Source organism: Larus michahellis, chromosome 15 (genome assembly GCF_964199755.1).
Source record: "Larus michahellis chromosome 15, bLarMic1.1, whole genome shotgun sequence".
Lineage (NCBI taxonomy): Eukaryota > Metazoa > Chordata > Aves > Charadriiformes > Laridae > Larus > Larus michahellis.
The window spans coordinates 5,028,525-5,054,160 of record NC_133910.1 but is presented as its reverse complement, the minus strand read 5'-3'; the positions used below and the strand labels follow the sequence as shown (position 1 = coordinate 5,054,160).

The 25,636-nt window shown below is 44.2% G+C and overlaps 1 protein-coding gene across 1 annotated transcript in view; it reads right to left on the bottom strand.

Annotated features, from left to right (window-relative positions):
• The window catches only part of PAPPA (pappalysin 1), a 186,277-nt gene extending 162,571 nt beyond the window's left edge, over nucleotides 1–23,706 (bottom strand). Inside the window, exon 1 of the mRNA XM_074608689.1 lies at nucleotides 22,751–23,706. Within this exon, the coding sequence (XP_074464790.1) occupies nucleotides 22,751–23,147 (397 nt within the window). The 5' untranslated portion in view covers nucleotides 23,148–23,706. The remainder of the gene's footprint in view (nucleotides 1–22,750) is intronic.
• Between the last annotated feature and the right edge of the window lie 1,930 nt (nucleotides 23,707–25,636).

Genomic DNA, 25,636 nt, shown 5'->3' with positions numbered 1-25,636 from the left:
TGCCACGTACAGTATTCTTTTCTCAAACTTTTACTATTACAGACATCCAACTCTTGATGAAAAGATGGATTGAACACAATCCCTTCAGCAGGAAGACTTGTTTTATTCTTAAGAGAAAGGAAAAAGAGTAAGAAAAGGGATAAGAAGCCCACACTCCCTATAACTTGCAAAGTCGTACCAGTTCTTTATGACCTCCTTTTGCTTGTACGCTGTACCTACTTTCCCAATCCTTCACTTACTTTTGGCTTTAGACTAGGAATCCTCCGGCTAAGGGAGTGTCACTTTTCCGTTTTGTCCCCAGCACAATGAAACTAATTTCAGCTGGGACTTTGGATGTCATAATAAAAGAATTTATTACTTCTTCTATGACAGCTAATAAGGGCAAAGCCATTGGAAGAGGGACATGTGAAATAATTGCCAGAACTTCTGAAAACTGAATAATTTGATGTTTTCACAATTTACTTCAATTTAGTAAAAGGTTCCATAGCCATGAGTTATTTCTCAGACATAATTAAGAACATTTTAAACAAGAGGAGGCCTCTTTTACCCTAAACAAGGCTGGTTTTGAGCAAAATCACCCCTCACAATGGTTGACACTCCGAATTTCAAAATTCAGCTGTGACCGCAACCAACATTTACATGTAAAACATACAGAGTTTAGATTCTCATTTACACTGCGAATTCTTTACAATAATGTGGTAAAGGACATTTTTAGCTACTTAATATCCCTTTACAAACCAAGAGTGGTGTAAAGAGGCCTCATGGTAAATGAGACGCAAGCCAGTGACTGCAAAACCACAATTTGGCGAATATGCCTGAAGTTTCTGAGCCAAGAAATGGTGCGAAATAAAACTGATGTTTGTTTTCCCCACAGCAATTAGATTAAAAAAATATGTACAAGTTTCATACAGCAGCAAACAGTTTTCCTCACTTCTGCTTGCCCTGGGTTGCTAGAAAGGGATGCAGCTACAGCTGAGAAGAATACTGACAGCTCTTCTAACTCCTTAGTCTCAATGATTTTTTCCCCATAAAGCTCCTGTTCCTGAAACCCAAGGGATTAAGATGGACTTTTATCTTTTATTAAAAAAAAAAAACAAAGAGGCGCTAGTTCAGCTTTCCAGTAAGAGTCATTGGTAACCTTCCTTCCCCACTGAGGAGTGAGTCACTTTTCAGACAACTCCAGAGAAGCGCAGGAACAGAGGAACATGCCACGTTCCCGTTTGCTTGGCCAAAGACAGACTTCGATGGCCCACGAGGCTCCTTGCAGTCCCATGATGTTTATCCCTTATAGGAAAAGTAAATTCCTAGGCATCAAAAGAGTGGGGGAAAGCTGGAAAATTAAGCTCCAAAGCCCCAATGCCACAAGCCAAACATGGAAAACCAGAAGTACAGTCTCTTGCTTTTCTTTTTACAAGTGAAATCTCAGTTCTCTCGCTACTAACCCACAACTGCTCCAGTATAGGACTGTCCATCTGCCCTCTTCCAGGAGGCCCTAACCAAGGCCAGTGTATGGTTTATAACCCAGTTTGTTCCCAGGACTGCACTCGGGACTTAAATCGAGCCACATCCTCGCATGGGCCCTGTGCACAGGACAGGACTTGGCAGCAGGAGCACAGTGTGTCGCATCAGCTGCTCGACTTCTGGAAGAAAGTCCTGGGTGAGGAGACGAGGAATTGCTGTAACCAAGCTTGCGATGCCGAGATTGGAGCAGATGTTTATCAGCAGCAGCCACAGAGAAACGGGAACTCACAGCTAGAGGCTGTAGCTGCTGGAGTCATAAGTAGCTCTCTCTGTGGGCAGAGTCTGAAAGGAGAGAGGCCGAAGTAGGCCATGCAAGCTGCTCTAATCCACTTTAATATTATCAATAACAGACTCCAGGCCTCCCTCCCTCACTTCAGTGCAGTTTCTTGCGTCTTGCTAACAGCAATTTTCCCGTTAATCAGCCCAGCCATAGAATTACCTAAGAATTTAATTCTTTGTGCAGAAAAAGTTTTCTCGCTTTGCTGAGCAACAGGAAGAAAAAAAGAAAAAAGAAAAAGAAAAAGGTCGTGTTATGCTTCCCTTTCCAGGAGCCGCGAGGCGAGGGGAAGGGGAAGAAGGAGGTCAGTTTGACTTTGAACACATCAGGTGTGCTGCAGAGCCCGTCACAGCCGTGCAAGGCAGAACAGAAAATAGTGCCCTGCACCTCTTGAAAGTTGGCTGTGCCTGTTTTGCTGGGAGACTACAACCAGAGGTGACAGGACTCAGTTATGAAAGGGGAATTTAGGTCAACAATCAAAGCTGCAGTCAGGGGGCCCAAGAACAGGGAGCTAAAGGTTGGGTCTGTTTTTTTCTTTAGCATGCTTTAATCGTTTAGTATCAAAGCACAGAGGAACGCTTGAAAGAGCAAATATTCTACAGGAACCTATAGAAAGCTTTTATCTGTCCAGAGGAAAATAATTAAACCCGACAGATTTGGGTTAAGTATCCCCATGTTCCATGCAATTGGATAAGTCAGCGAAGATCCACTGGAGCAGTTCTTGAGTTCTGCACTGGATATTTCATGGTATGACGTTGAACCCAATATACTTTTACAAAGGGGAGAAATAATCTCTCCTTTCCTTTGCCATGCTTACCCCAGCCCCCACTTCCTTCCACAATAGTTAAATAATTCAAAGTCCAGAGTACTTAAGGCAACATCTCTGTCTATACCATTTCCAACACAGCTAAGAGGCCTCCTGAGGTCGCCCCCTGAGACAAGGAGTGGCTCAAGCAAATCACCTGAGACTTGCTCAGGTGGCAACGTACTACTTAAGTGAGCAAAAAGGGGATGGTTGCTGTTGCTATCAATCTAGCTGAATTCACAACAGATATTATCATTTACAAGCTACGCAACAGGATTCAGATCTGAGACAGAAGTATGGAGTTCTTTTTGTTTCGACACGAAAGACAAGATGTTCATCATCTAGAAATACAGAGTCTAATACAGCTATGCCTATTTAATGTTGAGAATTTGGCCCAAGGCTCTTTGCAATATCAAAACCTTCATGCTATTGACATTCAGCATTAATTTTAGCATGTATTCTTACTGTTTCTCAAATTCCCAGTCACTCATATGCTCAATGAGACACCTTGATGCCTGAAAACAGGAAGGTGAGAATGGCTAAAACAGCAAAACATGAATTTGTAGTGGCTGGTTAGTTATGAACATTACATAAATCCTTCCCTTCTGATAACAAAATCATGTAGGCTGCAACAGAGCAGCCAGTGGCATGGACAATCATATTAGTGACACTTCACCGAGCCTATTGTGAGAATATACCCGCTAACAGTATATAAGAGCTTACTGCAGACAGATCTGGTAGGCTGGGGTTAGTGAGAAATTATTAGATTGTGAGGATTTGGAGGTGGAAGTGAACACACAACACTGCATAACCAGATGGCACAGGGGAGCGAGCTTCTGTCCTCGCAGCGTTATAACAGGGTCATCCTTGGACTGGGTGTTGCTTTTGCAAGGGCTCCTTTGTATACAGCATCAGCGTAAACAAGTATTGCTGGGAAGGTTCGCTTCTTATCTAGATCTCACTAAGCATTTCACAATAAAAAGCTGCAGAACCAGTGGAAACTGGTACTTGGTTAACAAACTGTGGCTGTTTATGATCTAATAACTAGGTTTAGGTGGGCTTTTAGATGGATAGCAAAAAGCACATCCTTTGTAAGGGTCAAACTTCAGTCCCTGCTATAAAGTCTAGGACCATGGGAACACTCCAAAGAACAAGGGTAAGGACTTTCTAATGTCTTAAAAAATATATATATATATTTATTTCTCCTGCCTTGTTCTCAGAAACAATTTTTGAGAATATTTTTGGTTGAACCTTGTAAAACGAGTGTATGACCATGTGATTAGGGATGATCATAACACATGCAGACATAGGGACAGTATTAAGAGAGCACAGGCAGGCTTCGTTTGGATACTACTTAACTGAAAGTCATAAACTCTGCAGCCATCAGCGCGTTCCTTCAGAGACTCACTGGTGTATGTCATAAATACGGGAGGCTTTGCATCAGGCTTGATTCAGACAAGAATTCAGGTTGGTGGCTGCCAGTTTTAGACATTCTCGTGTGGCCCGCTGATAATAAAGCAGAGTTTAGTGTTTATGAAAACCTGGATATCCTTCAAACAAAGGGAATGGAAAGCTCTGAATAATTTTGTTGGTTTGGCTCAAAGGGACCTTAACACACCCCTCAACTTCCAAGCTTATCTATGCTCACTGATCAGCAGGACCAGGTTACGAATTAACCATCCTATTGTAGCTGAGGCAGTGTATTCACCTTTAGAGAAATCCAGCATTAACATCATTCTCGCTTTAAAAGCAGATGTTGCAAAACACACAGATAGATGAAAATCATCCCTCTTTCACAGATGCATGCACAACACACACAAATCTTGAAGCACACACAAACCTGCAAAGAAGGACATGAATATGACAGCACACCAGCAGAAGGGTCGCTCTAGACACTCAGATGAACGTACCCGGCAACACGCTTGGTGGAACAGACGTTACCTCTGCTTCCACGTCTCCTCCTCCTCCCTGCGCTACTAGCCAAATTCTGATTAGCTATCAAAGCTCTACAGAGAAACTTACTCTTGTGCATCCTAACGTGGAGTGGCTTTCATCCCTTTTGTAAGTGTTAATGCTTGAGAGCAAACGCAGAGAGTATCTTCTACAAAAGGAGCAGACATGTAAGTACCATAACTTCCAGGCAATCTAAATGATAAAATGGTATTTCTGGGCTCCTTTTAGAAACCAGCACAGAGAATTGATCATAAACTGGGTCAAGACAGGTCAGCATACCTCAGAGCAGATCAGATGGCCAGAGCATCCCAGGAGGAAACGTTCTCCTGGAAGGATTATTAGGGGCACATCTGTGCCATCAGATGACCGTGCACAATACCCATCAGCTCACTGGGAGTTCAATATGGCATTTCCTTTCGAAATGTGCTTTGTGCCTGACAAGCACTGCAAGTTAATCAGCTGCAGCAGCGGCCAAGCCCCGAGTCGTGCTGGAAAAAACGCCCAACACGCTGCCCTGTGGAACCCCCTCGATGGCCAGAAACACGAAGCAGCGAGAAGCGGAGGTCTACGCACGAGATCGCTTGTGGTGCTGATCAAAACACCCAGCCAGCACTGAAGGGGGGACAACAACACAGCTTGTTCTGTTTTTTAGAATTCCCTTGTCTCTGACCTTTACAGCAGCTTTAGGGCAGCGCTGGAACCAGCTGAGCAGTTACTGCTCCCAGCTGCAGAGAGAAGAGCTTTTACACCATTGCACAATGCATGTGTGGTTGGGGGGGGGGAGGTTGGGGCTAGAGAACAAAGAAGGAAATCTAGTGGCACCTAAATCAAACATTATGATCAATGAGGGAGTGGGAAGAGGACCTGGGGAGCGGGGACAACCTTACAACCTTTCCAGGATCAGACAGATGGCCAACATCCACATTATTACAAAAACAAAACAAAAACAAAAAATTCCATGAATGCAAACTAGGGCACCCTGCAAGGAGACTGTAAAAATCACATCGTGATAGCTTAGACTTGTCTTTGTAATTGAGGGGCATTTCCACATGAAACAGTTCTAATTATTTAATTGGATTTTGAGAACATTCTTGGGCAGATACTTTTGAGTGCAAAACTGAGTAGTTCCAGTGCATTTACACTGATTTATACCATGCAAGGTCTTTGCCTCTGTGAGAATTAAATATCTTATTGTAAAAATATCTTAGATCTTATCCAGACTCAAATATCTTATTGCATCTGGCTTTCCCATATGACTGCATCTTTCCTGTACTAATAGAAACAACTGAGGAATTTACCAAGCTTAAAAGAACCGTCTCCGACGCAATACACAGAACAGCATGCAATAACAGCAGGCAGAGCAGAGCTCATTGTGCCTGTTTTCTGCTGTCGCGTTTGAAAGGGAGCCGGGCCTTCTCTAATCATGACTATTTCATGCCTCAAATTCCCCGCTCCATACTTGCATACAAGTTCCAAACCCATACACAAACCACAGAGATATTTCTGCTTTCTAGGAAACATCCTGCTGAAAAAAACCCTGCCTCTCTAACATGATATAACTATTATAGTATGCATTCCAGATAGGCTGTAGTCACCACATACTAACCTAAGTATATAATTTTAGAGCTCTATTTTTCTGCTCAGTTTGAATCCAATTTCATTTGTTTTGGTATGATTTTCCTCCTGAAAATACCTGAGCCTGTATCTCTGCTCTACAAATATCAGCCATCACTTGATCTGTGAGCACAAATAAATAGACATCTGAAAGCAAATTCTCACACAGATACTCACAATGTCTTAGAAGTGCACAGAAACAAATTCACACCTATTAAACCGAAGGCTGTAGCTGAAAATTCAGCCTTCAGTTCTTAAAGGACAAGACGGGACAGCGATGGGCAGCCCTCCAAAAGGTCATAATTCTGCTTCGCTTTCCATAAGCGTTGCCAAAGTCAAATGCTTCTCAAAAGTAATTGACCTTCTCAAGTCTGCAGAACTGGGAGAAAAATGTAAAAGAAACAAGCTACCTTGGAAGATTTCTGGCAATTCTTGTGTTTAGCTGAGCAGCAGGAAATATCGTATGTCCAACCTTTCTTATGTTATTTCAGCCCTTCCACTTCTGGTTAAATTTGGAACCAGAGACCTGAAGACTAACAAAATAGCATGTACATGTACTACTTGCTCTGCGCATAGGCCTATATATACATGTGCACATGGCTTTGAGGGAGCAGACCAGGGCATTTTGAGCACTTGGCTTAAATTTGAATTTTGAGGAACGGCCTCCAGCTGGGGATGGCTCAAATGAAACGAAATCTTGTCTCAGAACACTAATTACCTTCAATAGGTCTTTGGTCTGTATTTTTTCCTTGCAACTCGGCCAGAATCGGAGGAATAGTTCATTTCAGCATACAGCCTACATACCCTTCTGGACTGCTGTTCTGCCCCGAGACTGACAGACAGACCACCCAGCGAGGAGATGACAAGCAAAAGTCACCCCAAGTTAATTCTCTGCCGTCTCGTTCACTTCTTTGTTGTTAACGCACGTCTGCTCTGTGGGCTGCACAGTCCTGACACAGTCAACGCTGTGGTTTCCAGAGGGAAACCTTGACTTTGCTCCCCAAAGCTTGTATTCTGGAGGTAAACTCTTGGCTTCATTGAAGTCAACAGTAAAATTCTTACTACTTTCAATGAGGAAAGATTTCAGTCTTGTTTTTCAGCTTGTCTTCAGACTAGCACACTGGACTGTTTTGAAGGGGGAATGTCAAGTCATTGCTAAGCACAGCATCCCAGTCAAAAGTCACAAAATCTAAATGAGATTAACAACATCGTATGAAACTGAGCCTGACAATTCAGCTATAGTGATGCCCAGAAGACCCTACAAAGAGCTGGGAATATTATGGTGATTAGAAATATCCTACCAGTGTCAAGGATAATCCATAGAAGTACTGAAAAATTAAACTATTTGAAATTAGCATCCTAGTGCTACCTGTGCTTTACTATGGGCTTCAATTATCTTTGCAGTAATAGCTGAAAACCCCAGAATAATCTGACATTAGAAGCAGACACAATGTGGGTGAGGGCTGAATTAACTCCTCTTTAAAGAACTTGTAATCTGGAAAAACCACTGAATTTTAATTCGAAAGTTATGGTGACAGATATTCCACCATTCTGCTCAGAAAGGTTTTTCAATGATTGACTACTCTCAAGGCTAAAATACTGCATTTTGTCTCCGTTCTGAAGTTGTTTAGTCTCCACGTGAAGCCATTGGATTTATTCATATCCTCTAGTATTAGATTTCCAACCTCCAATTATCAGATTAATATTCCCCAAGCATATACTTAAAGATCATGATGATCAAGTCACCTCTTAATCTCCTCGAGTCAAATACTTTAAGACTTGTTACAAATCCTATAATTATTGTCATGGTTAATTTTTGTTTTTCTCTCTAAATCTGCTTTCATACAACATCCTTCTTAAACTGTGGACACCAGAACTAGACAAAGTACTTCAGCAGCAGCTACTCCAGTGTCAATACAAGGACAACACAACCTCCCCAGTCCTCTTCAATGCTTCTTTGTTTACATAGCCAACGATGACTCTAAACCTTTGGCCACAGCATCACATTGGCAGCTCCCATTTACATGCTTTATCTATTCCAACACGCAGTCACTCCTACACATTCAGCTTCCAGGTGAACGACCCTTCCCCCACTATCCATCCTTTATGTATGATCTGCCGTCCGTCTTTCTATATGTATGACTTCACATTTGGCTTTATTCTAAATGCGTACTGTTTGCATGTTCTCAATTTTTGAAAACACCCAAATGAGAGTCCTGTTTTGGTCATTGTTTACCACTCCCTGAACTCTGCAACATCTGCAAATTTTATCAGCACTGATTTTATGTTTTCTTGCAGGTTGTTGACAGAAAATATTAACTACTAAAGAGCCAAGATTGCATTGTGCTGAATAGGAGGGAATGTGGCCAGAGTCACACTGTTCAGGCAACAGCTCTGTTTTTCAGTAGGGGAAAATAAATACCTGTGATACTCATGAATACGAGCTTACACAAGTCAAGAGAAAAAAGATGGGACAGATAAATAAGTATGAGATTGGCAAGATATAGCTCTGTCTTTTTGTCTCTGGCATTCCACAACCTCAGTCTTCTCTTTATGGCAGCACAGCGCTGCAGGGACCTAGCGCGACCCTGGCCAACGGGACTTCTCGGATGAGCATTTTGGTACCATGGAGTGGCATTTGCCATTTACAGCATCGTACACGATCAAAGCGCTGCACTGATGTTATTAACTCATCCTCACAAACAGCTTCTCTCTAAGGGCTGCTGAGAACCATTATCCCACCTTCAGAGATGGAAAGGACAGAGCTGAAGGCACCTCAGAGCAATTGCAAAGTAGGAACTAAAATCCCAGAGCAACCTGTGCACCTCCAACCACTCTGCCACAAAACAAGCAGCTTGAATTAGCAGAAGAGGGAGCCTGCGTCTCTCTCACACAGCAGTTTCATTGCTGCTGAAACAAACACACTTTCTTTCTCCCAAAGCATCTAATTTATCACTGGAGGAAATCTCTGTTCTCTTCCCGAAACCACCAGCCAAAAAGAAACCTCTACCCTTTGCAACTGCCTCTGTTTTCTTCGCTGACAACTGGTCTCTGTCCCTCCTTTTCTTACAGAACATCATGTTGCAATGCCCTTCTATAATAATTTTCACATAAAAACGTGTGCCTCGTCGAGCTTGCCCTGTCACCAGTGTTTGACAAGTGTCAGAGAAACCCCATAAAAGCCAGGCTGCAAGCTCGTCAGTGCAAAGGAGACCATGTGTTGAACACATTGACAATTCTCAATAAATAACATCCCTGCTGAACAGCTGGTTGGATTGCTTGGGTTTGGAAGAATGTTGGCCACACTGTCTACTTACGTGCATCCTCCTCAATGATGCGCAGAAGATCCTCTGCATGGGGAGCGGAAATACATCACTTCCAGAAGATACCAAAATACTTTTTAAAAAACTGTATCTGAACACAAGTTTAGATCCTGACTCAAGATTTATGGCCCATTTCAGACATACAGATGTGCAATAAAGCGTTGGTTTCTTGATATAGGTGCAAGGGACACTCATCCTGAGGGAGAGGAGGTGAGAGATGGGTGATGGTAGCTATTCTAATCTCATTTCCTTCTTCCCTCTCTCTCATGAAATACAAAGCTCTCATTTCATTTAGTGCCTTCTCAAGTATTAGAGCACAGAAGCTGTTAGAGGGGACATTCACCAAAACAGTTTGGCCATCACAGCGTGACACAAAACACATGGTTGGTGCAGAAAGGCCCTTTGCCTCTCTGCCTCTGCCATCAGCACCCGAGGCAGAAGGAAGAGTTTGGTGCGGTGCTCAGCCTCCTACTGCTGCAAGGTGCCTCCACGAGTGCACGTGCTCCTGGCCCACCTTTGCTGCCAAATCCCAACCCTGCAGAAACCTTGGGAGAAGAAACCCGGGCTCCTCGCAGTATCATTTTGCCTCCGTGAGATGCAGTTGCTGTTGCTTCCCTCTCTGGCCTGTTCCACGGAGCCTGCAGGTGTTTGGATACGGCCATTTCCCAGTAAAACTGGTGGTATGCTGATGTTTAAAATACAATAAAATAAACCCCTAGTATGACAGCGTATAGCTGAAGACCACCCCTGTTTGAGCATTGCCTCTGGTGAGACACACAGTGTAAACAGTCTGTTTGATTAAACCATCTCTAGCAAGAGAACTTTGGGGAATTCCAGTCTTTCCCAGTGCAAAGACGAGCAGAAGATACTCTGCTCTTCATTAATTCTGAGCTCTTCAAAGGACAAGAATGAATCGCTCAACTTTCCTCCTAGGAGAAACTGTTGACAGTTACACCCTGAAATTCTTGGAGGAAGCTCACACCAGTATAAATCAGGTCCACTTCTGCCCCTTTATTTAATCTGTTCACAAGCAAAGGGATTGTGCAACAACTGATAAACGTTGTCCATGCTGCAATATAAAATGCTCATTTCTGATTGTCTTTCTCCCTCGTTGGGGTGGGAGGTGGAGAGACCACACCGGAATAGTCTTACAGATAAGGCAATTAATTACATGCCAGAAAATATTTGTACAATAAGAGAAACTGCTCTTTCAACAAAAAGCAACAGATAAGACTATTTTAAACCATCCCATTTTAAGGTACGGAGATTCTGCCAGCACTGGAAACCTTTTGTAATACATCTAAACCTTCAAGGCTCTTAGAACTGGAAGCGTGGCCACAACTTTCACATCTATCATATCTGTAAAAACTCCCTTATTCCCAATTTCCAAAGACGCTCCTTATGGAAGAGGGGGAGAGCCTGGGAGGGTGACACCAGCACCGCATTCATACCACAACTCCGCGCAAGTGGGAAACCACAGCCCTGACCCTCGCTCCCAGAGCTTTTCTTTATTTGATGATCTTACCCATGCATTTCGAATAGCCAGAAAGGCTTTTAAGACAATCCCAGTGTCTCCCGTAAGGGAACAAACACATAATTCCCTCACCTCCCATCTGAGACCACCAAGGTGCAGTACTAAAGGTACAACCTCGGAGCAGCCACAAGAAAATGGGCCATTTCCTGGGTTCCCCCATGCTGTAAGGGGTTTGGGGGACCTCTGGAGCAAGTTAAAGCATTTTGTGCTTTTCAGGTGACAGCACCATTACCATGCCAATCTGTCCCTTGCTTCAGAGCTCATGGTGACCACAAAGCCCCGTGTTATCTGCTTCCTTGGGTCCTGTTCACTCCTATCTCCTTAAGCTGGTGGTTCTGTGAGGGTGATGTGCAACACCAGTTGTATCAGCCTCGTGCTCAGACTACAGTAGGACAATTATCCTTTGGGCTATTTTAGTCCTCTTACAGCTTTTGCGCAACTCGAGAGCAACAGTTTTGCCAGGAGCCAGAATCTAGATTTCAGTGTTTTTAAAAAAAAAAAAAAAAAAAGAAAAAAAAGACAAAAATCAGTGGATTAATCGAGAAGAAATTCTACAAGTTCACTGCAGCTAGCCTCCCCGCTCAGGGTTCCCAAATACTGTCCATACCGATTTTAAAACAAATTGAGGCTATACTTTTACTCCCTCTTTTTTCATATTTTCCGTGACGAAGGGAAATGAAGAGAAAGACGCGCAGTTAGACAGACAGGCAGACATCTCATCAAAGAAAACTCCTACAAGCAGATGCAGAGTAGGAAACATCCAGCAACCCTGCTGGCTCCAACCCACCGCCTGGACCTGAGCGCATGGTTGATTTTCATTAACTAACTTTTCTTCCTCTGAACTTCCTCTGAGGGTGTTTGTTTACAAACAGAGGAGGGGATATTATTGCTGGAGATGGGACGGTACGCGAGGGGGTGAAGGAGTTTGGGGCCACAAGGCTGGAGAGCAGAGTTCAGAAGTGTTTGCTGCAGAAACACAAAGGGCTCACTGTAAAAACGGTATATGGCCTAATTTCACAGTCTAGAGGGATTACGATAGGTATACACAGAAAATGCTCCAAAAAGTAAAAACAACCCCACATTGTACAAATGTTTCCCACTGCATCACCATAACCATTCCACACCCAAATTAAACCATCGACAGCAGTGACGGTGGTTGGAGGTTGTTCTCCATGACATCCACTTCTCAGCTGGTTCATTTTCCCCATTCCACACTCTGTCCCTGCCTCAGATTCGACATGTTCATCGGTCTGGAGCAGCCCCCCTGATTTCCTCTCCAAAGGAGTTACTCTAGGTTTACATTGGTGTGTTCAACAGCAGAATCTGGCTTGTACTGCTCGCCCTTCCCCCTGCCAAGTACATGTTTCAAAATCGTGTGCGTAATGCATTTAGTTAACATTTGCTTTTTCTCCCAGTACTCCTTTTCTCCCTGAACATCTCCATTCATGAGCTACAGCACAGGAGGCTTCCAATTCTTGCCTAGTTTACGCTGAAAATAATTCCCATTAAATTATCACTGGTGAAAGGTGCTGTTCTGACCTCAGAGAGGCTGCTCTGTTTATCCGCAGGACAGATGCGATGTAAGACAGTAGTAATGCGAGCTCCAGATTTCAGCCTTAGCACCTCAGTCTGTACAAGCACAGATGCTGCTGAATTGAGAACAAAATTGCGTGGATTGTACGATGTACAGCCTCCCTGGTGATGCTCCCGACAGAAACACGGGTTGTTTAGCCATGGAGCGTGCACTAGATGATGATCCCTCCCCACAACAGCCTGGGGCACTAACATGCTGTGCGCAGAGCCCCTTCTGCAACCACTCACCTGCTCCGTATTTAACTATAGGGGAAATGAGTTCTTTTTGCCCTTAATTAATAACCTGAGATATCCAGAGACAGATTTTCAGCATTTCCTAGGAACATGCTTAGCAGTTACAACTTACATATTTTACAAGCTGTTTCAGCAAGTCAATATATTAATCAATGTGCAGACGTATCAAAAATATCAAAGTATTCGAATTTAAATAAGAGCACTCTGAACTAAGGGGCTTCAGTGATATTTGCTTTTCTCTCCCATTATGGGCTGCATACGCTGTTCCAATTGAGAAATACAATAATTCATGCTGATTCAAACCTCAGCAGCATCTCTAGGTCAGAGATATTAATTCCAGACCATCTGACTTTCTGCCATCTCCAAAGAGCTCATGTCACAAGTGCCAGCTGCCTTCTTCACCCATCCCCCGTATTGCCAGTGCTTTCGAGAGTGTGACACCAGGTGAAAGGCTTCATAACCACCATCAGCTCAGTACAACAATTAGCCAGCGAAGAACCGTCAGCAGCTCCAAGGAAACATCCTAGAGGAATTAGGGTGTGCTGACTTCACATGGAAAACAACCCCGGCTGAGGAATAACTATCATCGCCCCTAAAAAAACCCAAGAGTTTAACAAAAGGCCAAGCCTGCGGGGATTTGTTTCTAGCTCTGTCACCAACACACTGCCAAATTTTGAGCATCCCTCCATTCCTCAGTTTCCCCGATTTTAAGGGCAATGTTCTCTCACGCCTGAGAAACTTATCACCACCATCAGCAGGATGTTTTGAGGCAGTTATCAGGACTAGAAAAACCGCAATCTTACTGCAATGATAAACAAAAATAACCGTACTAGGATATATTAGAACAGGAGAAAAAAAAACCCCTACATTCAAAACTCAGTAACACTGGTAACAGTGAAGGCCTTTCCTTTCCATTTCTTTCCCCGTCTTAAATAAAACAAACAAAATAATGGCGATAAGATCTCTTTCCTCAATCCAATGGATGATCTTTGTGAATATGCTTCCAACACTAACAGCAGAGAATAGGCAAGGAGGAAAGCGAAGGAGGAAAGGAGCCTGCAGCTGATGCTCGGTGTCGGGAACAGGGCTGCTCTTCTCCCAGTTCCATGACGACAGAAGACTCCCGGGAATCAGACGAGGGAGGGGAAGATGGGTCAGAGGAGAGAAATCCATATGGGAAAGTGATTTAAAGCAAATAAAGAGACAATAAATTAGATAAGGAAAAGGAGGAAAAACACAGCAGAGGGGAGGAAGGAGAAGAGATAAAAGAGCCCTAAGTATCACTCAAAAGGAAGACTCAAGGAAAGCCTACCAGACCCCAGGAGTTAATCAGCAAAGAACAGAGTGGTTTTCTTCTCTAACACTGCAATTCTTTTGCTTTCATGAGCTGGTATCATATCTCTCAGATGCTGCTTCACCAGGCCAATTCCAGATGCTTCTCAGTTTCACTTCACCCTCTCTCCCTCTTTGTGAGAAACCGCTCGCTCCTTGTTTGTGTACCGCTAGAATGGATATTAAACAGAACAATATCAGTGATTCCCGGAAAATATGCATGAGCATATGCCTGACTAAGCGCACAAACACACCGCCTGCTTACCCTCTGTTCCCACAGCACTTCCAACACGAGTTGGCTGAAGCCACCAACCTGGTGGCCACCCTTGGTCTGCAAGGAGGGGACACCACCCTCCTGCGGCAAAAGAAGAGGAGAACTACAGCGAGCGCAGGGTTACCCACGGCACAGGAGGAAACCAGCGACTGTGCGGAGCAGGAAGAAGGGAAAGACGGGGGAATCAAGGACACCAGATAGTAGAGAAAGAACTGAGACGAGGATGGTGATAAGAGAGGGTGGAGGGATTGGATGGGAAAGTTACACGCTTACATCACCCAGCAAAACAGAAAACCGGACAGCATGTTTTGAGTAAGCGCTCAAAACAGTTTTCAGTTTTAACACTGAAAAATAGAAGAGAAAGGTTGAAAGAGACAGAGGCCAAAGTGGGATTTGGCGTATAGCAAAAACAACTAAAATAAACATGTCCCCTTCCCCTGGCCAACTTCTCTGACGTTAGGGCTTCGCAATTTTTCTTCTCTTGTATCCAAAGCAAGAAAGGACAGCAAAATAAAGGATGTTAAAAGCAAGGACCATGGAAGGGTCTGGGCTGTAGAGGAGGGATGCAGAAGACTCTCTGAAATCAGAGTGTTAGCCAGAGTCAGCCAAGGTCAATGGAATTTTTTCATGATCTTGAACAGGTTTAGGATCAAATCCATGCTGCCTGCGTAAAGCTAACACCATGAATCCAGCCCCATTCTCACCAAGGGATAATCTGACTTGTATTTATATTTGTTCACAGTTTTAACTGTGATACATACCGCACCCTCACTTGGTGCTGGCAGCCTTCTAGATGTTGAACAGTCCTCAACTAAGCAAACTGTTCTGATCACTATGAACAGCTATAGTAGAAAGCAAAATTCTGGGATAAGATGTTCACTCTTGTTCTCTTTTTAACTTGCCTTTTTCAGTTCTGCTCTGCTTATGTTCAGAGCAAGAGCACTTTGACTTCATGGATGGCTTTGGGGAGAGTAAACTTTATAATAGGCACTAGCATCAAATCAAAGCAGTTTACAAGATCTGCCACTTGTGTCAGAATATGTGGGGAAATAAACAAGCTGCTCTTCCTTGATCATTGGAGTTTAAATGCTCTATTGATCTGGGAAAAAAAAATCAAAGGTGCTTTGGAAATTGTGTGTGTATGTGCATGCATGCTCACACCAGAGAAAATGAAGAGAAATGTAGGGCCAAGCAGAAATAGAGAACAATCAAGCATTTCTTCTCCACGGAAAGCTGAAATAAAACGAAGAATCACATCCAGATGTCAGCTACCCCAAGGTAGGGAAATGCCCATAGAGCAATGTAAGTGTAAGGTCAGGAGAAAGGTACACCTTCATTTTTAGAAGTCTCATTTTGGGGAAAAAACAAACAAAGAAACAAAAAGGACAGCAGAGTCAATTGCTCTGTGCTCAGAACAATGCATGAAGCAAATGCCGAGAACCTAGGAAACAGAAAAGTCCAATAGATTTTGTATATTTGAAATACAAAGAGTAATACGTACTGATCACGTAAAGACAGTATTAGATGAAAAATTTGGTAGTATTGACAGAGGAGATTAAATGAAGAGAAAGATGATATTAGACTATGTGATATAGCTGAGAGAAAAATGTAGAGGATTTTGATCAAAGAAGACTTTTCTGATCCATTTGCAAAATAATCTGGACTACAAAATTTGAAGAAGTAAGAAGCATAAAAAAGTAAATGCGTTCATTCTTACTGTGACGGGACGTAGGAACTGCCACACAGACTAAGACCAGAGAAGGGTGGGAAATGTTTGATAAAATATTTTTCTCAGGAAAAAGGGAAATTAATCAAAACAGACTATCTGTGGGAAAGGATCAGTTTTGGCAAATATTCTAACTTAAAATTTCAATAGAAGTTTCATAACTGTCAAAACACCTGATTCTTTTTTAACTTTCTGAAAATAAGAAAGCTGATATCTTTTACCAGCAAATGTTTGTCTTTCTCATAGTCAGCACTTTTCTAAACCAATGCTTTGGATTTTAGGTACTTAAGATGTTGTCAATCTGTTCCTTCTCTTTTCCTGTCTTACATTATAGTGGTGACTCTTGGTCTTAGCTAAAGATCTTTGGTTTATAGTAGAGCACTGGGAAATTTTCTGTGGCCTGTGCTATATCAGAACCTACAAAGTGGTTATTCTGTGAATGTTTGGACTAATTATCTGCTGTTATATCCTTGACACTGCAGGAGACTGAATTGGGCAACCCAGGTGGTCCCCTCTCTGCTTCTGCTCCTATGATTTCTATCAGAGAACAGAAAAGAGGAGCTGATAAAACAATGGCTAAAATTGGAAGCAAAACTATTATACGGGAACATTTCATTTGACCCCAGTCACAGAAGGGTTTATTTTTGTTTTTTCAATATGTCTTTTTGAAAAAAGCCACTATATTTTGGCTCTTTTTTCAGGCTCAGGCCAGCACGAGCAATGGAAATCCAACGCGAAAGCGCTCAGTTAATCCCCTGGTCTTGAGAGCACCTGAAACCCGTTGGTCCTGCAGTATTTTTGTGTTAGAGCTGCTCGGGCAGGCATTGGGGCTGCACCTCTCTTGCGACAGACCTGAAGAGCCTGGCACCTCTGTCCTGACCCAGCCAGACCTGGGCTCCAAAGGAGGCATTTCTCCACGCAAAATCCCTGCTCCACCCAGCTGGCGTGCCCCTGCTGCCTTGTACCGGCGTCGGGGCCCAGTCACCAGGGAGCTGCCCGCCAGCGCTTCAGCTCTTTGCTGTTGAATGCACCCGGACAAGGATCTCTCCCGCCCTTGGCAAAGGCTAACGAACACACCAAGCTCGTGGGAGCAGCACCACCGGACTCCGAGGCCCTTCTTGAAAGCGGAGACCTGTCCTGTCTTCGCGAGAAAGGTGAGAGGCACCTACCTTTGTGGGGGTGTTTGGGGTTAGGGTCCCCAGGGAGCCAGCACCACTCCTCCCAGCTGCTCCAGCACTCAGTGAGACCTCTGGGATTTGGGATTTAAGTGCATCCCTCATTACGCCACGTTTGGCTGATAGTGGGCACCTCCACCTCTGCTCAGTGCGGCCATCTGTAATGTTCCCTGATGCCATGCGGAGAGGCGACATGGGGACCTGGAGAGCAGCTTCAACCTGATGTGAAAACTTTCTGGCATCTGAATCACCAACCAGGTCTGTCTTTCCGTGACGGCTTAGCGTGCGAACGCTCTCCAAGGGTTTCTTCTCACCCTCACCACAGAGGCCCTCGTGCTGCAGCTCTGCTCTGCGCTTCTCCAGACGTCTCCCCAAATCCCTGAGGAGAGCCCCACGGCCGCTCGCTCTCCAAACACCATCCCCTCAGCTTGCTTTTTGCCTCACGTGAGTTTTTCTAACTGAAAGAGCCTGGCTTGAAATAAATCAGGCTGAAATAAAGATTGGAGAGGTGAGCTCAGCCTGAGACACATCTCCGTGCCTACAGGAAACAGCCAGACCTCATTTAGGAACCTAAATTTACAATCCTTCACACACACAGAGTCAAATTTCTCTCTTTCTTTTATTACCATTTTATTAATTAGAGCAGCCTACATGCAAGTGCTTTAAGAAAAAAAACCCACAACTTTCTTCTAACTGTGCTGTTCTGACTTCAGTGTGTACCTGGTCAAAAGACGAGTTAAAATTGGAAGTCTTACGGAAAGAAAAATCTTTTTCTTTTCCAGCTTCTGACTCTTGTCCCAGCTTCTGCAAGCTGAAGGAAATGTGGTGTTCGAACGCAAATTTTAGTAAATGACAAGCTATGCCGTATTTTTTCAGTGGCCTATTAGTCATGTCTTATCCAGATCCATAATCATGACGTGGCTAATCATTTGAATCCATCTACGGGGAAGCCAAAACCACACAGCTACCTGTAGCCTTCAGCAATGGTGTATTGGTGGCTCGTCACCCTGGAGGAGCATCTGGGCAGGTGTTCAAGCTCCTGTCGCTTTGGTCTAGCCGTCACCCCACTCTGCCCATCTCCATGGGACCTGGCACGTGCCAGCGCTAATTAAACAACTGAACTGCAGGCTTCTGTTTGACTTACTCTATAGTCCTTCATTCTAGGACTTCATTCCCGATCAAAATAAGGAAATTCATGCAATTAAAAGACAACAGGTTGTCGAAGATGAGAAAACGCTGCATATCTATCTACCGATCATTTTAACGCCAGTGAATCTCAGAGTAAACCCTCTATTGAAGATGTCCTCAAGTTCCCAACACATCCTCTATGAGGATCAGCTCCGAGGACAGGACGCAGCTCACCGATTCTACCAGACGTGTATTAATTCAATATCAGACTCCAAAACTTCAGAAGGGAACCAAATTAACCCCCAAAAGTAAACATATATTTTTAAACCCTGTGGAGGCAACAGACTTACGCAGTGTCAATTACATATCTTTATAATTGCCCAATTATTGGACCCCAACCCAGATGTTTCTCAGTCTCTTACACGCAAGAGCTGTGGCTTTAAGTGAGCTCCACTGTGATGCTTTTGGCATTTCTTTCCCTTTGGATTCTGCTGCAGTTTTATGTTCACCAAGGACTGAAGTTGGGAAAACATAGGCACTCCCTTACATATGAAGCTTTATTAAGTTGGGATCGTGCTCTCTGTTGGCAGGCGGAGGAATAGAGAGACAGAGGAGAATGAAAGCGGGAAGGGAAAAAAAACCAAAACAAAACACAAATAACTTTCACTTTTCAGAGCAGGCACGCCTTCTTACTCCCGCTGCCGATCATTCATCCCGCTCCTCTCAGCTCCCAGCCACTAAAGAGTCAACATCTCACTCTTGTGAAAACATGAGCTATCCCGCTCCTGAGCCATATACTGAAAAACACACTGACAGGGACTCAGGAGGATCCTGTTTCTTAGGATGGAGTGGCATTTCCACAGTAGAACTGAAATATCTTTGATTACAACAGAAGCAAGGTCAACGGTGCTTTGAAGCGTCTTATTTTGCATGGCATGTGTATTACCTAACTCGACTACAGTCTGGACCTTAACTCCTTCCTTCACAACTAGAGATGCATTCAAAGACTCGACGGGGGAAAGCGCACAAATGTGAATGATTAATACCATGCGCGCATGTGTGTGTTTGTAAGAGGGATGTACTGTGCTGTGTGGTAGGTACGCACATCCACGGAGTGTTTGTCCAAGAACTATGCGGCCCGGGGAGGGAGGCAAGTATGCACGAGCCGAGAGCTGCCCGCGCCGGAGAGCCGCACGGCGGGAGCCGCACCAATGGAGCACAGCCCAGCTCCCAAAACGCTTCTGAGCTTTTGCGTAACACAGATCAATGGGTCAGACTTCTAGTTTCCCAACAGCTTTCCCTGACAAATGCCAGAACAGATATCAGTGAAGTCAAACAGGGCAGCAATAACATCACTGCCAACCAGCGTGAAAATTGGCAGAGCCTGGCACCAAGGGCTGCCTATCATCAGAGACAGGGCATGGCCCGGCACAATGACGAACCCACTTAACAGCGCTGTAAAATTAGCCATTTATGAAAACAAATTGAATACTGCAGCAGAGGGTGACGTAAGGAGAGTTGGCTCCAGACAGAAACAGAAACTCCTGTAGCCTGGATTAGCAGAAGAGCTCCGTTATATCAGGGCTCAGGCACAGAAGCTGATAACAACTTGGGTCCTACATGAGATTTTTAACAGACACAAACAGGCTTCCCCTGTAGGCACACATGTGGCTCCTACAGGACTTGCAGTGACTGCTTACATGCCAGCAAGGGGGAATGGAAGGGGAGCAGTCAACACAGGCAGAGGGTGGGGGCAGAAAGTAGACGAAGATACAAGGAGGACTCCAAAAAAGAGGTGTCTTCCACTCCATCTTGCCCTCTCCCTCAGATCTATACAGTCACACAGTTTCCCACATTGCAACTGGGATGGAAGTTGGGGAGAAACTCACTTCTGGCACTGTCGGCATGTTTGACCCAGTCCCTGGCCCCCCAAACGCCCAGAAGGGCTCTTGATTTCAGTGGGGTCCTACAGATGCAACTTCAACAGCAGAACAGGGCTCCCGAGTCTGTCACATCCCAAAACAGTGAAAATGAGAAAGCCAAGAGTTTTGGCAGCCAGAACCCTTGATTTCCTCATTGAGGGAAGCGTAATCTCTCCCTAAGCTTGCTGCAGGTCTGGGAGGCTGTGGTGTGCGGAGGATACTCCGAGTGAGTTCCTCTTGGACCTCTTCCAGGTGTTTACACACAGAGCCAAACCTGGCTCCTCTTCAAGAGTGCGTGTGAGGGGGGGAAGGGGAGCTGAAAAATAAAATAAAAATCACAAAGTCCTCCCGAGCTGAGCTGCAAGCTCTACAGTGCTAAACTGGGGCATTTCTTTTCATTTTTCACAGTGGAATGTTATTTCCATGCATAAAATGGGTCAAGTGTTTCATACAGGCAACAACCCAACCTCCCCCATCCAATTAAAGTATTTTACTACAAATGATCTTTGTGTGTGTTTGTAGAGGTTCCCTATTGTGTGAATGAGAGATATTTGCACCAAAGGCAAACACGGGGTCTTAGGTGTTGGATTAAACACATTAAAAAACACACCGATAGTGTTTTGCCACTGATGAGGTCGGTGTAAACCCAAATTCTACCCTTCCTAACTTGAAAGGGAAGCACTTTGAGCCCTGAGGTTTAAGTTCAGATTGGGAACCAGGAGAGTGGAGTATGAGAAAGCCAGGGGAAACAAAGCAAGTAATAATCTATTTCACCTATGAAATCAACTCATCTGCCCATCCTACTGAAGGCACAAGGGACCAGCCCATGCCCGGCATCTCCTGCCCACCCCGCAGCCACACACAGCCCACGTCCCCCTCCTCGCGAGCCAGCAGAGCAGCTGGGATTGGGGAAAGTTAAGGAAACGCACTGCCGAGTTTCATCTCGGTTTTTGTTTTCCTTAGGACAAAGCAACTTTCCCGGGAGAGGACAGTGGCGCGGGGACGGGGCAGCGGAGCTGGAGGAGACGGGGGTGGCAGGGAGAGGCGAGCTGGGCTGGGGGAGCAGCCACCAAACCACCGGCACCAGCAGCCGCTGCCTTCTGGTGGGAAGTGACTCCAGTTAAAGGGAAAGGGGAAATCCTCCCTGTCTCTTTAAGGCATCCTAGGACATGGAAACTTTGTACTTTCAGGGAATCTCCTTGCCAAAAGAACTGTAAAACATGTCTTCCTCTCCCCCCCCCCCCCCACCCCCCCCTTCTCTTTCTGACTTGTTTTCTTTTTTTTTTTTTTTAAGGGCATTTCCATTTTCTATGACTTCCTTCAGAGCAAAGATGGATGTGGCGACATTTATAAGGGTTTGTAACCCTCCGAAAAGTATCCGATTTCACGACAACTTTGCTGCACTTTATCACTAAAGCGGGGAGAGGGCGGGAGGTGGCAGGAGGGAGGGGGAGAGGGAGCGAACGCAGGGAAAAGGACCCAAATTCATGATGGGCTCATAAAATTTAAATAAGAAAAGTGCAATATTCCTCATTATTGTTCAGCTCAGACAGCTTAGACTGGTAGCTGCTTTGAGTACTAAATGATTTTATAGGGCTATTTGACCTTACAATCATTTGTGTTACACTTGCCATTGCTAAGGGGAGACAAAAATACTCAGCACATCCTCTAGCTGCAGTGCTAGTCGCAGCCCTCGACGAGTGTCGAGGGGTTGGGAACTTTATAAACTCATTTGATTCATTTGAGGTTTCACAATAGCCAAAAGTTCCTTTATAGCTTTTTGGAAACCACATGCTAACATTGCATCTAAAAAGGTACCAGTGAAGTACACTAAAGAGCTAATAAAACTAAGGAAATCACATAAGGACCTTAGATATGCATTTCTTTGCAGCCACACACTAGACACATGCATTTGTTTTCATACATACATACAAGCTACGTTCAAACACTCTGTCTACAGTTTTCCAACCTGAAAACTAGGTAAAAACCCACCATAAGAGCTCTCTCTCCTATCTGCACCTTAATCCTTACACACAGAAATCAAGAAACTCCCCAGGATACTGCCATTTCCCTATGCAAAAGTTTACATAACTTTTTCTGCGAGCATATACTTTCAGCCAGTTTGCCGAGCTCCGGCATTTCACCAAATATATATATAATAAACGCACCCCAGCATGTTTCCACATGCACTCACATACATACGTACGTTGCAAGGCACACACGCACATTTAAATGTACACACACATCTCCTATACACACGCACGCCTACAGCTGGCTGTTCTGCCGGCTCCCGAAACGTAAAAGGGATGCTGCAGCCACAGGCACGCCGAACTACCTACCTGCAATGACAGCCGGAGATCTCTGTCCTCCTTCAGCTTTCAGCCACACTTGCAAAGTGAAGGCATCTCGGGGCAGCTCAATATCTGCCTTCAGCCGCAGCTGATCACCTTGTCCACTGAAATAGAGCGCCCTGCTCGGGGTAAGGGACTCCTCTTCGTCCTTTACCTCCCGCTGTTGCCTCCTGCGGGGGACATGCCCAGGCTCCAGCCCAGCAGTGGAGCGCCTTCCTCGGGCTAACCTGGTGGCACAGGTGCCCGGGGCCGTGTAGCGGAGCTGGCGGCTGTGCCTGGTGTCCCTTCTTGCCCTGCGGGAGCGCTCGTCCATCCCACATTCGGGTCCACTGGCTAGGGCTGTACAGAGAAGCGCAAGAGGCAGCAGCAAACTCCAGAGCTGCATTTCCAATCTTCCCCCCCCTTCTCCCCTGCAAATCCTCCCGATCTGCCAGCTTTGGGCTCCTCCTTGCCTTGACTTTCTTCTCTTGTTCACCCTTCTTGGTATTTGCTCTTTTTATAACCCTTCTCAGTTGCTTTTTCTTTTCTTTTTTTCTTTTTCTTTCTTTCTTTTTCCTGCTTATAGATTTTTTTTTTCCTTAAAACAAATAAAAATAAAATAAATCAAAACTCCTTCTTGGTTGAAATGTATTTCTCTGTTCTTCCTCCTCTATCTGTCTTCTTCTCCTCTATTCCTCCACAGCTGGAATTCCTCTCTCTCTTCTTTTCTCTGCTGGATTTTCTTCCCTTTATTTTTTTCTTCTTAAAAAAAACACACACACACTCTCTCACACACACACAAAACAAAACAAAAAAACAAAACAACCCCCCCCAGCTTTCTCCAAGACTAAGACCCACTGATTTCCCTCCCCCCAAAAGATGCTCTAATCTATTTATTTTTTTGGCCTCCTTTATAACATAAGCCACAACCCCCTCCTTCCCCCCAACCTCCCCCCCTCCCTTCTTCTCCACAAAATGAAAGAAAAGAGAAAAAGCCCCTCAGAAGATGAGTAAACAAGAATATGCTAATCTACTCTAGGGTGCTCCACCTTCCCAATTGAATGATTCCCATTAAAACTGCAGGGATCATGACTAATCAATCAGCTTGAAGGAGCAGATAGCTCCAGAGGTTCAAACACTTTTGCTGTTTTCTTTTCCCCCCTTCTTTTCCTCTCTTCCGCTTTCCCCCTATCACTTTCCCCCCCTCTTATTTATTTTTTAAAGACAATCAAGATGAATGGATCAATGTGACAAAAATCCTGCACCCCCCTTTTTGCAATCTCCCCAGCTTTCTTTCTCAGTCCAGTCCAAAACACACATTCCTATTTTTTTTCTTGGCAAAAGAGAAAGCTATTTCTCCTCTCAGACTCCCCGTTGCACTTTGCTGGTAAACCTTATGCTCCTCTGCAGCACATAAAGAGTCTTGAAACTTGAGTCTCAGATATTTTTTTAATTGCTTGCTTTCTTTCTTTCTCTCTTTTTCACTCTCTCTCTCTTTTTCTAATTCTTTCTTTTCCTCTTATTATTTCCTTAAAGTTATGCAATCAGCCAGGCTCCCCCTTTTGTGGTCCCCCTCAGTGCAGTTGTGTGCAGCTAATCCAAATGTTGCATCAAAGGTCCCCATCGAATCATCAGGAGCTAAAAGGAGAGAAGCTTTTTGAAGAGCATTTGCCTTCCAGAAGCTGTAGCAACAGAGCAGGATTTGGCTTTTGAATGCTCCAAAGACTCCTGTTTTTTTTTGAAATAATAATAAAAAAAAAATTGTTAATTTTATTGGTGGATTGAGTCAAAAAATCCTCTCTCAATATTGCTAATTTTTCAGTCTAAGGAATTCAGCTCCCCTGGTCTCCTTGGCTTAGTTGTAGCCACAGGTAAGATTCTGGCTGCTTGCTGGTTTGTAGATCTCTGTTTCTGAGCTGGGACGTTTCCTTTTTTTCTCCTTTCTTTTTTTTTTTTTAATATTTTTTTTTCACTCTTGAAAGATCTCAAAAGCTCCCCCTGATGGCAACAAAAAGGATTTTTCTAAGTACTTAATAAGTGGAAATGACTTAGCAGTAGCACACTCTGAATCTCCAGGCCACTATTCCACTCGGAAGAAGTCCAGTAGAACCAAGTTAAATGCCACCAAATTCAGTCACAAACCCAGTAACCCACAGCATCCTCTTCTTCCACCTCAAAATTAACGACTGTCACACCTTACTTTCCTATGAACTTTTAACAGCAATCAAGCAAGCAAGTTTTCCTGGGACTGTAATCTTTCTGCTTTTGCAGATTACCCTGTTAGTATGAGTGTGTTAAGGCTACTTACGCTTAGAATACACATGATAAAATCAATGAAAGTAAATTTTTCAATGAGACAGAGTTGTTGCACACTTGCAAGGCTTCCAAGAGGTATTTTTCCAGTTCCTTACTAATCTGCAAACACTCAAGAATGTACAATTGGCATTTTCAGAGATGTTGGATATATCCCCGAAGTCCCACCAGAAGTCCACAAGAACTACAGCTGCCCCTCTCCAACCAACCAGCCCGTCCCTCCGCACCAGCTCCACTCACAAGAAAGACACAAAATACTGGCAACATCTACAAAGTTTTTAATAGAAGACCTCAAAGCAATTAAGCTTCTCAACAACCAAGAGGAAACTGTTAGTTAGGAAACAAACTATACCACGGTATAAACTCCCATAAATGTCCCGAAGAACACAGAGGGACTCAAAAAGGACACTTACATGTCCGTGCCTGCTCGGCGGAAACAATGTAAGATCAAGAGCTACAGCACTGCACTTCACTATTCTAATTTAACACATAGAGGACAATGCAAATCAAACAAAAAATTCAAAAATCTATAAGGAATCTGTTCAACTTCAAATAAGAGCTAAGCCAGGAAGAGTCCCGCTG